This window comes from Vulpes lagopus, chromosome 4, assembly GCF_018345385.1.
Source record: "Vulpes lagopus strain Blue_001 chromosome 4, ASM1834538v1, whole genome shotgun sequence".
NCBI lineage: Eukaryota > Metazoa > Chordata > Mammalia > Carnivora > Canidae > Vulpes > Vulpes lagopus.
In genome coordinates, this window is record NC_054827.1 from 24,695,485 (window position 1) to 24,712,268 (window position 16,784).

Here is a 16,784-nt window from a genome sequence, read left to right on the forward strand (position 1 = left end):
CATGTTTTTGGTTTACGACTTGGGAAATTCGTACCAGAATTTGATATAAGCAATCCACAGATCAGCCCTGGGGGAACACGGACTTAAATCCATGTATTTTTTCCCATCTGGCCTTGAATAATAGTAACAATACTGAAAAATATTGCTAATTTCCATGATCCCAATGGACTATGAAGTCAGGAAAATTTCCTAGGATTCTGTGTGAGCCAGGTGAGGAGGGGTGTCCAAACGGGGTAACGCCTTACATGTCACCTTGTGCTTAGGCCCTTTGATAGACTTCTCCAAAGCCAAGGAGCCATCGTGTGCCTGGCCAGAAGCAGATTCTCAGATGAAGGAACTCTCTGTCTCTTATGCTTCAATTATTTCTTCCCATCAGAGGCTCTGCCTGGAGAAACCAGGTTCTTAGAGATGCAGGTCAGCCTGCTCCAGTCACTGTCCCTGGGTGGTGTTCAGGGAGCAAAACTGGGCTCGCTGATTTTACCAGCCAGTCTACTTTACCGTGGATGTCACTAGGTGCATAGGATTATCAAACGCCCCAGACCTTCTTTGGTTCCCTTCCAAGTTATCACAGCAGTGCAGTTTTTAAGGAAAGGATAAACCAGGCCAGAAATGGTTGAAAACGTATTTATTTTTCTTCAAATGATCTTTTTTCAAGCAATAAATAAAAAGACATGTCGACTGTTCTAAAAAACAAAATGAAACAAACAAAATCCCCTAAACTATATACATTCTACAGAAATACAAGCATATCAAATGTAGAAATGACAGCACTCTGAAAGATGGGGCTATTTACAAAAGTTACAAGTATTGCATTGCTCTGTCTTGAAGAAGCCTCTTCCTCATATGACTCATTAGCTCTAAGGATGGGCAGGGTGCTCCTGGTGGGGGGGGGCAGGGGTATCTTCAAGAGGTGAAACTCCCCCATCTTTCTTGCTAGACAAGGAACACTGAAGGAAAAATCCCAACCTCCAGACACTGTATTCGGTTCCCTCACAATTCTCCATAGATCAGTTGCCTTGGAGGAGCATGGTAGGTGCCCTGTTTGAGAGATCGCATGCTCCTTGCGCTCCTCAGAGAAACCATCTTGTCCCTCAGCCGGGCTGGGACTGGCGGCGAGACCTGCTGAGCCAGTGACAAACCCTTGGCTGTGGTTTCTGTGAGACCAGCTAGTTCTGGGTTATTAAGATCCGCCTCCAACAGCACCTAGCCCTCCAGAAAGCAAGGAGGTCTTCCCTACCTTGGCCACACATGGAAAGGAAGCCTTTAGGAAGTTTTGAAGCACACAGACACCTGGGTCCCAGCTCCAGAAATCCTGGTTTCATTGCCCCGGGATAGCCTGGTAATAAGGTTTTCAGAACTCCCCAGCCCATGCCGACAGCCAGCCAAGGTGAACCACCATTTTGATACTATGGGCTTGGTGGCCAACTCCCATCCGAATCAACCATCATCCTACCTCCCTCTGTCCACAGATTTTTCAAATTTTCTCTCCTGGCTTTGCAACCTTGTTGAAAACTCTGGAATCCAGCCAGGAGGAGCACCTGAGCAAACTGGCCTCGGGAGGGATGACTAAAGCCATGAGCTCCCAGCTACCTGCTCACAGCAGCCTCAGCCTAGGACTTCTCCATGGGGAAGTCAAGTCATTACCCTTCGTGCTCCACAAACATCCTTGGGTCACACAAGATTCCAGAAGGGAGCAGACCGCAACCCTTGGTCTCTAGAAAAGATCCAAGGTAGCCGACAGCACAGTTGATAGGATCCGTCAAAGTGGCAATACTTTCTGGCCGTTACAGAAATCTTGCATTACCAGAAATCACTTCATGGGAGAGATGCGGATTGAAATCCACCTGGCCATTTGAGCAGACCCTGTGGTGGGGTCTTCGTTGTAGAGTTATTTTGAGTCATCAAAGAGGCTTCTGATGGCAGAATTATGACAAAAAAAAAATCCCCCATTCCAATCAAGCCAATTTCCTCTTATCTGAGAGTTCTGGGACTCAACGCTGTTATCAACTACAAAGAAATGGCTTTAAAACCAGCAGTCTGATATGGTGACAGATTTGAATTGGAAAGAGGGAGAAAGACATGTCTGGGGCTGGTCCTGAGCTCCGACTGTCCATGTGGCTGGAATCCAGTCTGGGAAAGCATGATACACAGGTTTTGGCAAATGTACACTTGTCCTATAGAAAGTGAGTCTGTTCCGGATTACTTCCCTCTGCCTGCAACAGCCTCGCCCGCCCGCCCCAGGTGGATCGGGGGTTGGAACCCACAGCTCTCTCAGCTGCAGGACTCAAAGGACCTCACTCATCATAGAACATAGAGCAACTTCCAGGAATCGAGGAAAAAGTGGGAACGGCCAACTGTGCCATCTCTAAATAGGTCCACTGTCCAGGAACCCCAACCCCTCTCACCTCACCCCTACCTACTCAGCCAAGCAGCTCCCAGGGATGGAGGGCGCCTTTGGCCCTCCAAACAGGAAGTGGGAACTCTGGCCTCACCCAAAGACAGGGCTGGACAAAGGCAGGATGAGTGATGCCAACACAGGTTCATGGTTATGGAAGGAAATGAAATGAACCTGGTCCTGTCGGAGATGCCAGGATGAGAGAGAGCATTCCAACACTATTCTGATGTTGAGGCTTGAAGTTATTTATGGATGAGCAAGAATGTTCATTTAGATTTAGACTCACAAGGGGCTAAAAAAACACACAAACAAACCCCAAAACAAACAAACAAAAAAAACAAACATGCTCTCATTTCTAGACAAGTTTGCAAATACCTCTACGCTGGCACTCTGGAACAACACCGTTCCACACTACTACAGACGAAGTAACATGTAGCTTCCCTCCTCCCTCCCCCCAAGCCCAACCCACAGAAAACATCCTTCTCCCTCCGAAAGCCTTGTCTCCATTTGGAAAGGCTCCTTAAAATGGCATTATCCCAAGAAAGAATTCCGAAACGGCACCCGAGTGCCCACGGCGCCCGTTATAGAAGCGCAGCAGCCAGCTCCGCACTCCAGCCAGCTCCGTACTCACGCCGTCTTCCGTTCTAGAGCTGAAACATGGTGTTCACTCCCCTCTTTTTGTTCAAACAAGAGCCTTTAAAAATATTCACCTAAACCAGGAATTTTAAAAAGGCAAGAACTTGTCGGTGGACTTCCTTCCAAGCAAACCTTCTAAAATTAAAGACACCGATTTCTGCAGAGGAGAGAAGATGGAACTTCCAATCAGAGGATTCACATCTGGTCTGTGTCTAGTTAGCTGGTTTCCCCAGTGGCCTTGGCTCGATGGTTCGCTGTAGGAAAATCTCAGCTGCACCCAATTATTCAGGAGCACCTTATACGATATGGCATTTATCGCAGAAGACATGCAGGTCTTCAGGCAAGGCTGGGAGAAAATGCTCCCACCGCCAAATGGAATTACGGGGCACAAGAAAAGGTGGTATCATTGGGCCCTCACCCTGCTTTCCTGGTGCCTGTGGCCAGCAACCAGCCTCAAGAGAATCCGAAAGCCACCTTTCTCTTTCTTCCTCCTGCCACCCCACCCTGCCTGCTTCCCCGTGGCTACCAGTGTGAGCTGACCGCCAGGCCACCCTATCCATACCTAGGACGTACCCTCTAGCTCCCACTGCTCTGACAGCTGCATGCGACGGGGCTCCGCCGCGGACACGGACATAAATACACCCTAAATTCACCGTCACTAGACTCCTTGCACTTACATACTCTGAGCAAATTCTTAATAAATACTTTTATTTATTATTAAGCATAATTATCCACCTGTTGGTGATTTCGAAAGGAAAACCATGTCCTGTAAGATTTCTTTAAAAACAACAACAACAACAACAAAAAAAAAACACGAACCCCCACGCCCCCGGAAAAAAAAAAAAAACAAAGAAAAACAAAAAGAAACAAAACCTGTTACAAGAACAAAAAAGGACGAAGCACACAGAACCAGGCACTTCTGGCAAACTTTTCTTTTTGTACCTTTCCCACCCACCCCCACCCTCCCCCCCTTAGTAAAACTGGGTGGGCACCTTTGCCAGGATCTGTGGGTTTCATAACTTCAAGCCTTACTGCTTAAAAAAATGAGGTAAGAAATTCCTATCTGAAAAGTAACACGGACACACGAACCAAACCCAGGTGTTCCCTGCCCGCGGCAGCCGTTATTGCTCTAGGTCGGGGGGTTTGTCTGTCGGCTTGTGATGCGCCGAGGTCCTTATTGCCGAGCTCGCCAGCCCCGGGCTCGGGCCCTAGCAGCTGGGGGAGGTGGTGATGGGGCTGTGCAGGTAGGGCAGGCTGCTGGGGGCCGCGTGCACGCCCACCGACACCGGGAAGCTGAACACGAACTGCGACGTGGGCGTGGGGGTGGCCTGGCCGCGCTCGCGCAGGGGCCCCGAGGGGCTGGCGGCCTCGGCGGCGCAGGACGTGGCCAGGACCTGGGACTCGAACTGCAGCAGCTGCCCCATGAAGCTGAAGTTGGGCGAGATGATGCTCCGCCGCTGCTTGACGAACTCGAAGGCCTCCTCCAGCCGCACCCGCTTCTTCATCATCAGGTAGGCCAGGCAGATGGTGGCCGAGCGCGAGATGCCCGCCTGGCAGTGCACCAGCACGCGGCCGCGGCGGTCCTTCACGGCATCTGGGGCAGAGGCGCGGGTCAGGGCGGGCGGGGCGGGGCGGGATGGGGACAGGGCCAGGCAGGGAGGGGCACACCCCTCCAAGGACCAACATGCCCAGCCCGCTGAAGGGAGCTAGACCCCCTCTGGCCTATTCCTGAGATGGCACCAAACAAAGGCACCAAGCTTGGGAAAAACCGGGTTCGGGCCTGTTAGACCCCAACATACCTTCAAGGATTTCTACTGGCACAAACAAAACCAAGGACCCAATTCTCCCTTTACCTGTCCTCCTCCCCTGCCCCAAAGCCTTAAACATCTACACATCTGGCGACGTGCAAGGGAAACAGTGGTGGCGGGAGTGAGAGTCCATCTGGTATCCCCTACCCACCAACATCCAGCCAGCCAGCCCTCTGTAGAGGCAGAGGGAGAAAGGCCCTGGAGACAGCCCCCCCACCAAGTCCCTCCTTGGGCAGGCCAGCCCTCGGGTTCCGGCTCACCTGCCCGCACCCGGCCTCCCCGGCCCTGCAGGAGCCAACCTACCGATGTACTCGATGGCTTCCATGAACCAGGAGCTGATGTCTGCCTTGTGGTTGTCTTCGACCGGGATACACTTGTACTGATAGTGTCCTTCAAAGTGGTTTGGGCAGTCAGAGGAGACGTTCAACAGGGCCGTGATCCCCAGGGCATCCAGCATGTCCCTCCGGGCAGCGTGGTAGGCACTGCCAAGGTAGAGGAAGGGAAGGATCTCCACCGGACCCCCCTGCACCAGAAAGGGAAAAAGCACAGGCCCCCCAGACATTGTGAGTGGAAGGCAATGGGGGGGAAGAGGTGGGGGTGCTTGGACAGGGAGAGGGAGCCGGTCCCAGGCGGGCGGGGGCTGGGGTGGGGGGCAGAAGGCCTGCGGACTCAGGCCTCCCAGGTTCCCCTTAGCCTGCTGGGGCTCGTGGCAGGAGGACAGGCCCAGTGGGCTCCTCTCGCCTTTACACCTCGCTCTGCTGGGAGCAGAGTCGTCAGGACTGGTAAGGCGGCGTGGGCCCCACCTGCCCCTTGATCAATGAGGTGCCAACCGCCAACGCTGGCCTTGCCACACCCTTGGCAACATGAATCTACACCTAATCGCCAGACTACCTGGTGTGTTGGTTTAGGGACTTATATTTGGATACATCTTCACTTGGCACCTTCAAAACATGTCCTGTTGGCCTCACAGACAAGAGGACAGATCTTGGCAGTGTTAAGTAACACAGGCCGAAATCCGAGACATTTTCGGAGTCAGATCAACCCAAATGATCTGGGATCTGGGAGCAGAGTTCCTGGGCCCCATAAATTCACTCCCTCTCCATCTAAATGAAAGGGCTAGGAGGAGTTGGCTCATAAGAAATGCAGCAGTTTAAGCTGGTTTTCTTAGGGGACGGGGTGGCCTCAGGGCCCTGGGGTGAGCCTTCAAAGAGGTGCCCTCTCCTTTCTAAGTATTAGGTCACACACTTCTGTTTTCAGCACTCCTCGCCCGTCTGCGTGGAACTCCAGAGGCTAAGTCACAAAGTTATGTCTTTGTATTATTTTTCCAAGTGAGGCTAAGAAGAGGGAAAGGCAGGAATCCCGAGGAACAGATGCACCCACCCTAACACCCCATCCCAATACAAGCAGGGCTCCCTGCGTTCTCCCCAACCTGAGGCACTGCATCTCAAGCCTCTGAAAAGCAGAAACCTGAAAATAGGCCCCCCTGCCCCCACATTGCGCCGGGCCCCCAGTCTACCTGGTCATGCAGGGGGGTTCCACAGGAGCTGCAGCCCACATCCAAGGATTCCGCTGTGCTGGCGGGCACAGCAGGGGGGATGGCTGCCAGGGCCTTGGTTTTGGAACAGAATTCTGGGTACTCGGAGGAAAACCTCTCATAACCACCTGTAAAAGAGAAGCATGTCCGGGTAGTAGGGTCACCAAGCCAGCAGAAATCCAGAAAGTGCCTGAGTCCTACCCCTGGGCTGAGGAGCAGGGCTGGGAAGCCGGGGCCGGCTGGACCCACACTGGCCACTGGGTGGCGCTGTGGCACCAGCGATAACGGCAACGGAGCCTTCACAGAGCCTCATCGGGCCCAGACTCCGTCCTGAGTGCTGGAAGGGAAAGTTCTGGGAAGGAGCCTTAGGTGTGGGGTGCAGATACAGAACGGAGGACGAGCAGGGCGCCTGCAGACGGGGCCTTGCACAGCAGCTCCTTAGGGTGGTGATGGGACCCTGCACAGCAGCTCCTTAGGGTGGTGATGGGACCCTGCACAGCAGCTCCTTAGGGTGGTGATGGGACCCTGCACAGCAGCTCCTTAGGGTGGTGATGGGACCCTGCACAGCAGCTCCTTAGGGTGCTGGTAAAGCGTGGAAGGCAGGATGGCCACCGTGGGTCCGCGGGCCGCATGGACGCGGCCTGGTGCCGCCCGGGGCCTGCAGGGATGTCCGTCATCCCAACCCCCGCCCTTCCTCTGCAGAGGAGCCCCAATGTGGGCGAGAAGGGAGAAAAAGCAACTAGCCCGGCACCAGCCCTCCTCATCTCGGCAACAGAACAGGCGCCAACCGCCCGGCCTCCGCGGCTCCATCAACAAGGGCCCCAAATCAGAGGAAACGGGGCGCACGCAGAGGTCCCTCTTGCTGCACACGGGGTCGGGCAGGGCAGGGTTTCCCGGGCCCCCAGTTGCTGAGCTCCGCAGTGACCGGTTATCTGTGGGATCGTCTTCGGGGAAGGGAGGTCTTTTAAGGAGAAAAAGAGATAAACGGTCAACTGGTCCCTGGAGTCGGGTGCGTGCCTGGTGTGGGCTGGGGGCGGGCAGACGGGAGCCCCGCCACCCTGGGTGCCCCCTGGTGCCCCCGGAGTTCCGGGCGGCTCTGCGAGAGCTCAGCACGACCCACCGGCAGCGGCTGGAGCTGCTGGGATTTTCCCCGGCGGTTTCGGCAGGCGGCGGGTGGGGGAGAGGCCCATCGGGTGGAGCCCAGGTGGGGAAGGCGGCCTGCTGGGGGCCACCCCGGGCACGCACTCAGTGACAGCAGGTCCGTGAGGCCCCACCCCCACAGCTCCTGCTTTGCAGAGGAAGGGAGCGGGGCATACTCTTCTCCGAGCTCCCCTCTTGTGCATTCCCTCCGTTCCCCCCCAGGGGCGTAGCTGGCTGTCTCCCGGGTCACCGACCTCACTCCTCCTGCTGAGGCCCAATAACCAGAGTCCCCTGGGGGGGGGGGGGGGGGGTGCCCGCCGGAGGGGACCGGCACCGGCAGTTTCAGGAGTGTTGTTGGCCTTAGTGGTCATCTCAGCACAGGGGCACCCCTCCTTTGCACCCCTTTTTCCTGGGAAGACTAAGAACATACTGCCCCAAATGCACTGAATGGAGGATGGGGGAAGAGCCAGCAGAGGTCTTCTTTTTTTTTTTTTAAGATTTTATTTATTTGGTGGGGGGGCGGGGCACAGAGGGAGAAGCAGACTCCCCACTGAGCAGGGAGCCCGAGGATCTGGGACCCTGGGATCAAGGCAGACGCTTAAGCGGCGGAGCCCCCCAGGCGCCCCCAGCGAGGTCTTCAGCTGCAGTCCCCCAGACAGGACTCTGGGAAACTGTTAAATGTTCCCCCTGGGAAAGGTGGAAGGGGAAATGGATCAATTGAGAAACCACTGGTGAACACCTACATGCAAAGTCTACATAGTTCTACAGGATTTGAAGATTTTTAAGTAAAACTAATCTGTTTATACTTACACAGTTTGAGCTACTCAAATACATTTTTTTTCCAAATAAACGTAAGGCATGGACAGTGCCCTCCAAAAGCTCATCACCTAGACAGGCAGAATAGCAGTGCCCGCTGGCAAGCCAGTGGTGGGGGCACGGGGGGGGGCCAGGGCCAGGCTGCAAGGCCAGAGAGGAGGAACACGGCCCCCTCCCGACCCCAGTGCAAGCGGGAGGGGCCTCGGAGGGAGTGACAGCCTTCTTCCTACTGCTGAGAAGGTCCAGGACAGGACACCAGCCTGACCCACGTCAGACTCCCAGGTCTGGGTTGAATCCCAACCCAGCAAATCATCAGCTGTGCAGCCTGGGGCTGCCTGGGAACCTCTCTGAGCCTCCGGCTCCCCTGCAAATGTGATGAACCCTCAGGCCCGGGGAGGACTGACTGGAACAGCCAGTGCTCTGCACCTGGCCTCGGGGAGACACATAATGAAGCGGTTTTCTTTTTTGGCACCTACAAGGGGACCCAGCATTACTGGCATCTTCCCAGACTTGGGACAGCCTTCTCCTCCTGGGCTTTACGGATTTTTGTCCACGCAGAGTCCAGAGATCTGGAAGTCAGACGGTAGAAGGGCAGGCATTGCACGGTCTGAGCTCCAGGACCGGTCCCCGCCGGGGACATCCGCTGGCTCTGGGTGGATCCTAAGTCAGCCCACAGGCAGCCGACTGGGCAGGGCCAGGCCAGGCTTGAGGGGGGGCCACCTGTCATCTGCCTACCCGCCCCCGCCCCCCCAGGCCTCTGGGAACAGGACAGAGTGGGAGAAAACAGCATTGCACGGAACAGAGACAGTACTGCTGAAGCCCGTCCCCTCCGGCAGATCTCTAAAGAACAAGCAGAAAGGAACCAAGTGAGGAAGCAGATCTGCTCCCGGGACAGGAGCATCCCCGCTCCCAGGCCAGGGGCAGTGATGAACGGGTTTTCCCTCCTGAGCCGTTGCTAGCCCTGTTAGCAGGACCAGTGCCAAAGGTGCTCCTTCTTGCAGGTGAATGACCTGCAGGTCCGGGACATGAGGATGAGTAAAACAGGCAACGATGGGCCAAGGGCATGTGTGTGTGTGTGTGTGTTTGTTGGGGGGGTGGGTAGGGGCAGAAGACTGCAAGGTAGGAAACCACTCATGCCCACACCCCACAAGACCACGTTAGTAAACATGAGAGCCACTGTTAAGAGGAAATGCTCGCTATGTGCCCAGCTCTTCCCAAACAAGCGTCCAACCAGCAGCCCTTGAGGTGACTGGACCGGATTTTAAGAAGAGGCAACTGAAGTATAGGGCCACCCCAGGGAAGGGCAGGGCCAAGCGTTCAGCCCACTGGCCTTGAAGCCACCTAGTTTGGCACCAGGAGCCCACCCTGCGGGGAACCTGGGTGGCTGAGTGGTTGAGCATCTGCCTTCCACTCAAGGCATGATCCCAGGGTCCTGGGATCGAGGCCTGCATCCAGCTCCCCACAGGGAGCCTGCTTCTCCCTCTGCCTCTGCCTCTCTGTGTGTGTCTCTCATGGATAAATAAATAGAATCCTAAAAAAAAAAAAAAAAAAAAAAAAGAAGCCCACCCTCCAGTGTGACCATCTCTGCCTTCTTGGTGGTTCTCTTGGGGGAGACACAGCCTGCCAGTTTCACTCCATTGAAGACACAGAATTTTCAGGCAAAACCAGAAAGTATCTGAACAGGACACTCCTGATAGTTCAGCAAACTCTGCTTCTTTCCAGTGCTTTTCAAACTACAGGTTGTCACACAGACATCGTGACCAGCCCATTTTATTTAATGGGATATAACACAATAGAAACCTCTAGAATGCATCCCGTTTAAAGAAGGTATATAATTTCATGGAACTCTGGTTTCAGTGTGACTGTATGTATCCCTTCAGGGTCACGATGTCAGGATTTTAGACTGTATCCTCTTCAAGTTCCAATACTCTGTGATCCTAAATGTCACAAACTTATTTGTAAACTACAAACTGACAGCAGGTGTCTCTAAGATCTGCTTTTCGAGCTTCTGAATACAATTTCATGACACATACACCAATGACTTTCCACCTGTTCTATGTCCAACAGAATGCAATTCCATGACAGATATTCTGACTAATTTTGACCCGTTCTTCCCATGTCCTTATTACTCATAAGCTTTCTAGTCTTAAAGCTGACATTTCTTAATTTTGAAACTTGAGAGAGTCTAGAAAGAAGAAAAAAGGAATATAATCCCACCCCTCAACCCCTCCCCCCCATCAACTTTCTTGAGGAATAACTACCTGCATAGCTGAACTCCACACTCTTTTTCTCACATTCAGACAGTGAGACAACTGTCACAGCTTACTGCACTGGCCACACATCCAAGCAGGACTGGGACGGTATGCGTGAAGGTGTTCTAGAAAAGGCAGGCTGATGTAGTGGGGATCATATCATCACAGTAGGATTCTTAGTGGGGTCTGTGATGGGGGAAGCCAGTCATTTGGTAATGACAGTGGTCATGGATCTTAGTAAGGCTGTCGCTCTTCCAATTGCCCTTTCAATATTGAGAAATGTCACCCGTTCAGCAGCCAGGGGCTTACTCTTGACATCTTATCAATACAAGGCAAACGCCACCGAGCAAGGAAGTCTGGGGTCATTTACCTTTGAGAACTTCCCCTGATGTGGGTGTTAATTCAGTAAGCACCCTTGTAGATCCTGAGCAGTATTGAAAATTTACCTAAGTGAGCTTCTCCCTCCAGGCCCCACGCACAGACCTACCTGTGCGTCTGCGCCAGCTGGCTGACACCTAATGGTTGCTCTGGAGCTGGGTCTGGTTTGCGGTCCCTCCCAGAACTTCTGGGCTATCTGCTCCATTCAGCAAGTGGGCTTCCGCTGGCTTCCGTTGGGAGTGAACTTCTCTTCCTGTCAAACTTCCTTTGTTAGGCGGCAACTGCCTCCTGGTAAGGAAACTGGCTATCTGGTTTCAGATGTTCTGATTTTTTAAAGGAATTTCTTGGCTCCTTAGAAAGGCCACCCTCAGAGCGCTGGGGTGGCTCAGCCTATTAAGCGCATCTGCCTTGGCTCAGGTCATGATCCTAGGGTCCTGAGATGGAACCCCACGTGGTGGGGGGGGGGGTTAGGAGGAGTCTGTCTCCCTCTCTCAAATAAAATCTTTAAAAAAAAAAAAAAAAGCCCATTTCTCCTATGAGCCTCAAGAACATGCCCAAGGGAGCTGTGATAGGCTTAATAATGATGAGGTTTTCACTTCCAATTTGTACATACACCCCATCTTTAGTTACTTGTGTACGTTGGAAGCATCCAGTATCAAATGATGCAAAAAGTAATGAGTTTGCTTCATTCATCGTCATTCTTTAATAGATTGTAATCGAAGGAGATTATCTTTAAGGCCTACCACTCTGTGTAATTCTGAGGCTCTCAACCTCTGGCTGCAGTGGGCATTGTGGCCTGTAAGAAGAAAAGCTAATCCGTTTCTCTTTGGGTGGAGGAGGTGTGCAGCCTCATATCACCCTGGGGTTTGCTGTTTGATGCCACTGACCTCATGGGGGCGGGGGGCTAGGATGGGCTGGGCAACTGGGAACAGAGACAAGACGGTCACCAGAGTTACCAGGGCTGCTGGCTGGGCATTCCCCTCTCCATCACCGGCCTTGCAGGCTGTTTTCTACAAAAAGTGTAATGTCACCATCTGTATTGGTCTGGCCTTAGGACTATAGCATATGTGAGTTCCAGGAGGAAGAAGCTAGAATATCTGAACTGATCGCCCTTTCTCAAAACAGCGCCAGGACAACTTTTAAATCAGAACTCTCATGAAAACGGACAAAACTCGAGCCGGATAAATTTTACTCAGGAAAAAAGTAAAGTAGTGTTTTTATACCTAAAATCTGCATAAGACTGACTTTTATTTGAGAAATAAGAGACGCAAAGAATGACTTCCATTAGGGTGAGAAAAATGAGCTTTTTTGTCTAATGACCAGGGTTGAAAACCCCAGTTGGAGGATTTACGAAGGAAACAGAAAGGGACTTCAAGGGAGATGTGTATTGTAATTAAATCTGAGAAGCTGAGATTTCTAAACTTTCCCTAAAAATGCCTTACAAGATTTTAAATAAAGTAAGCTTAGAGGGGAAAGTTAAAGAAAAAGAAAAAGGTTTATGCCCATAGGAATCATTTACTAGCAAAAAGATCAGAAAATGTTGATTTAGGTTATTGCTCTTAGCAAAACTTAGATAACACAAGGAAATGTAAAGGCTAGGCAGCATTTTATTGACAGAAGTAACATTTACTCTAACCGTGAATTCTTGCGTGTGGCATTAGTCAACTCCCCGCCACGAGTAACTACTGCCCTTCCAAGTGGCAGAAACAGAAAACTGAGATTTTTAAACACAATTAGTTCGTAGAACTGGATAGCTTTTGGCTGGGAAGGATAATACAACTCTGGAAAATATTCTGCTGCTCTTCTGTCCCTGCAGGTTGGCGGAGACCAACCATAGGGTCCTCCACCGGCTTAGTGTCTGGCAACTTCTACTCCACAATCACGACCGCACGTGGAATGAGACACACACAGAGTCCCCTCACATGGAAATTAAAATGAGCAACTCCCATGGGAAGCAGATCGCCTGCCAATCCGGGCATTTACTAAAGATAACCAAAGGGGCTTTTCTTCCGGGGTTCCCTTTAGTTCCCTGCCCCCCAGAGGGCCCTCCCATGGACCCACATCTTCTCCACCAGAACTCAGGAGGCATGCTGTCCTCTCCCAGCCGTGTGGGAGCAAACACTTCCCCGTTCTTCCCGGCCTCACTAGGGATGCTTTTCACCAGAGGGCCAAGAGGAGGAAGGGGAACAGTGTTAGGACTTCCTCTTCCTTAGCACATGTATGAAAATAAGCTAGGTTAAGTAGAATATGGACGTGTTACCCCTGGCCACCGTCCTACCATCCCTGCAGGACTAGCCCCTTACCACCACCAACAGCACCATCACCCCTTCTTCATTTTGGGGGGGCTGCTTCCAAAGGCAGGCTTCCTTCGGCTTAGAAGACCTAGCCAAACCTTTCCTGGCTACTCCCGGGGCCTGTTCCCGAGGAGGCGTTAGTTCCACCTGCCGCCCAGGCCTAGGCCCTAACGGATGTGGACGGGGGAAGCCTCCCGCTGCCCCGGGGCGCACCAGGTCAGACACCGGGAAGCGGGGCAGGCCTCGGGAGGGAGGAAAGAGCCCCTCGAACACTCCTTTTCCTTTGGCCAGAGGCCCGGCCAACAGCCAGGGGGCTGTCATGTTACTCGGAGGCTCCAGTCCTCCTCGGGGGCTGTCATTTCCCCGGGAGGCCCCTGGCTTGACCCAGAGCATCGGCCTCGCCGGCTCCCGGAGTCCATCGGCCGCGCACCCTCCCCGGGGGGCCAGGGAGGTGCCCCGAGCCGGAGGAAGGAAACCGTAGAACTGTGCCTCCCGCCCTCCCTCGGGGCTTAAGTGCCCTCGGGCCCGGAAGCCCAGGGCCATCCCCTCCGGGTTCCTTCCAGGAAGAGAAACAAAACAAAACGCACCCAGACTCCACGTGGGTCTGCGCCGCCCCGGGCAGGGCCCGGCCTCAGGGGCCCGCGGCGAGGGCGCAGGCTTGGGGCCCCGGGGCGCGCGGGGACCGGCCGCTCGAGGGGACGCACCGCGGCCGCGACCGTAGCCCCAGGCGGGGGAGGGCGGGCGTGCTCCACACCCCGCACCCGCACCCGCGCCCCGAGCCGGCCGGGCAGGCCACGAGGGCCAGGTCCGGGCGCCCCCTGCCCGGCGCTTTCTCGTACAGCGCTCTGGGGAGGAGAGAGGATTAGGCTCGATCGGGGGCGCAAAACGCAGCCCTCGCAGAAAAAGGAAAATCAGCAAAATCGCCTTAGTGGTTCAACCGAAGGTCAACGGCAGCACCTCCCCGGCAGCTGACAGGTCAAATGGCCAGGAAACAACTGCCGAGAACAAAGCCCCCCGCTGTGCGGCAGGGGCGCGCCGGGCCCGCCGGCCCCGAGCGGGGGGGGCTCCTGGGCAGAGCGGCGCGGGGAGGCTTCCGCCCCTGCTGCCGCCACCACCTCCCTTCCTCTCGGGGCGCAGGTCCGGGGGGCAAAGGGGACGGCGGAGGAGGCGGAGGGCGCCCGCGGGGCCAGGAGCGGCTCTTTGAAGGCGGGGGTCTGACACGCCTCCCGGGCACGGAGGCCGGACCGGACGCGGGCGCAGGAATGCGCGGAATGCGGCGGCGGGAGGCAGGGGCGCAGCGCCCCGGGCAGCCCCGCGCCCCCGCGCCCCCCGCGCCCCCGCGCCCCCCGCGCCCCCCGCGGCCGCAGCAGGCCAGGCAGGTGCGGGCGGCGCACGGGCCCTCCAGGTACTCGGCGCGCCGCCCCCGGGGGTCCCCGGCCTCCAGATCCCACAAGAACTCGCGTCCCCCGAAGTTTCGCCAGGATCCCCTTAAAGCGAGCACGCGCCGCCAGCCGAGAGCCGAGAGCCGAGAGCCGAGCCCCGTCTGAACAAAAGGTCGCGGCCTGAACTCCAGGGGCACCGTCCCGTCTCGCGTCCCCCGCCTGCTCAGCCCCCCGCCCCGCCCCCGGAGCTGGGGTCTAGCCCGACCGGGCGAAGCCGGCCCCTCCAGGCGGAGCTCGGAGCCGGGCAGCGGGGGACGAGACGCAGAGCTCGGCACGATGTCCGCCAGCCGGGCTGCCTTTCCGCGCTTACGGGGCCGGGGCCCGCTCGGCGCTCACCCTTCTTCACCCCCGCGGGGTCTCGGGACTCGGAGCAGGGCGCGGGCGCCCCGAGCCAGCAGGCCGGGCCCGTCCCCACCCGCTGGGCCACAGCTGGGCATCGCCGTGGGGTCGCCTGGCCGGAGGCCTGCCGGCTGGGGGGTGTCCACAAACGCAGAGCGCCCCAAGAGTACGGGCTGGCAGGTGGCGGGGGAGACGCACCCTCTCCGTCTCGGAGGACCTCAGGCGCTCGCACTCGCACACAGACGCACAAGAAGCGGGCAAACCCGCGCGCCCGGCGCGCACAAAGGAGTGCGCGGGGATGCTCCCGGCCTCGAGTCCCCCCCCGCCCCCGGCACTTCTTCCCGGGCCGCCAAGCCCCGCTGCACCCAGCCGCCCGCTCGCGCCGCCGCCCGAGTTTACCTTTGAGGAGGCAGATGTCGGTGCGCTCGGCGTTGCGGCGCAGCGCCTGCACCACCAGCGACACGGTGCTGTCCTCGCGGAGGCTCTCGGCGCGCGGGCTGCGCTCGTCGTAGACGATGACCGCCGAGTAGAGGCCGGAGCGCAGGCGGGCGCGCACCTCCTCCTCGGCGGGCAGGATCTGCTCCAGGCTCACAGAGCCCTTGGCCCGCCGCCGCACGATGGTGTTGCAGCGCACGTTGACCGAGCCTCGGATGTAGCCCGCGCTGTGCGCCAGGAACGGTCTGCAGTCCAGCAGCAGGCACTTGCCGCCGCTCAGCAGCCCCAGGGCGCCGCCACCGCTCTCCTCCCGGTTCATCAGCCTTTTGAGCACGCTGCAGTCCATCTCCCGCAGCTCCTCCACCGTCACCATGGTCGCCGGGCGCGCGAGGAGGCGAAGGGCACCTGGGCCGGCCGGGCTGCAGGAAGGGGCGAGCCGGGGCTCAGGGAGGCGCGCGCAGAAGTGGCCGCAAACTTGGCCCCCTCGGCCTCCCACGGGCGGGCCTCTTCTCCCCGGTGCCCTTCGCCCGCGGCCTCCGGGTTACATAGCAGTCCGAGCGGCCTCGGGCAGCAGGACCGGGAGGCGGCGGCGGGGAGTGTGCTACGGGAGAGGACCGCGGCTCGCCCTGCCCCGGCCTCTATTGTATCTTGCCCGCGGTGCCGCTCCCGCCGGAGCCGCCGCCCGCGCCGCCGCTCCCCACCGACAGCCGGAGCCGCGCGCACGGCCCTGGCGGAGTCGCGTCCCGGGCTGCCAGCCGCGTCAAGGCTCCTCTGCGCTCCCCCGGGAGGGGGCCGCGGCATTACTACCTCCGAGGCCCCGCCTCCTGCCGTTCCGGGCCGCGCGCCCTCCCCCCGCGCCGCTCCCCGCCCCGCCCGCCCCTCCCCGGCGCTGAATGGAGTGCGGGCCGCTGGCGCCCGGTCATGGGAACGCGACGTCACAAAGAGCGGAGTAAACAGGGCGCTCGGCGCTCGCCGGCAGGCCCATTCATAAAACCGAGACCTAGAGGAAGCGGGAGGCGGCCTCCGCCGGGCAGGCGAGCGGCAGCGCGGGGACTTTGTGAATGGAGCGCGGCCCGCCGGCCCTCCCCGGCCCGGCCCCCGGCCCCGGCCCCCGGCCCCGCCTCGGCCCCCGGCCCCGGCCCCGGCCCCGGCCCCCGCCCGGCCCTCCGCACGCTAGTCGCCGTGCAGCCACTCCACCCGCCGCGGCGTTCGGCGCCCAGACGACCCTAACCGAGGCCGGGGCGCGCTTAGGGTTCACTCCGCTCGAGCGTCCGGGCCTCGCCCTGAGCGGCGTCGGAGCCCCCCCCCCCCGCCC

General features: G+C 57.2%; 1 protein-coding gene across 1 annotated transcript; it reads right to left on the reverse strand.

The window, feature by feature from the left end:
• Positions 1-616: 616 nt before the first annotated feature.
• On the reverse strand, positions 617-16,239 carry DUSP4 (dual specificity phosphatase 4). The gene is made up of 4 exons (XM_041753352.1): positions 15,434-16,239; positions 6,356-6,501; positions 5,143-5,362; positions 617-4,625 (listed from the first exon to the last, which is right to left on the reverse strand). The coding sequence occupies exons 1-4, from the start codon at positions 15,840-15,842 to the stop codon at positions 4,240-4,242; spliced, it is 1,161 nt and encodes a 386-aa protein (XP_041609286.1). The 5' UTR covers positions 15,843-16,239; the 3' UTR covers positions 617-4,239.
• Positions 16,240-16,784: the final 545 nt, after the last annotated feature.

What these genes read in the sequence shown, in the direction of transcription:
- DUSP4 (XM_041753352.1), bottom strand. Translation starts at nt 15,842, where the DNA reads ATGGTGACGGTGGAGGAGCTGCGGGAGATGGACTGCAGCGTGCTCAAA. An exon ending in CGACATCTGCCTCCTCAAAG is followed by an intron (nt 6,502 to 15,433) that starts GTAAACTCGGGC and finishes TCTCTTTTACAG; the next exon opens with GTGGTTATGAGAGGTTTTCC. An exon ending in GAACCCCCCTGCATGACCAG is followed by an intron (nt 5,363 to 6,355) that starts GTAGACTGGGGG and finishes TTTCTGGTGCAG; the next exon opens with GGGGGTCCGGTGGAGATCCT.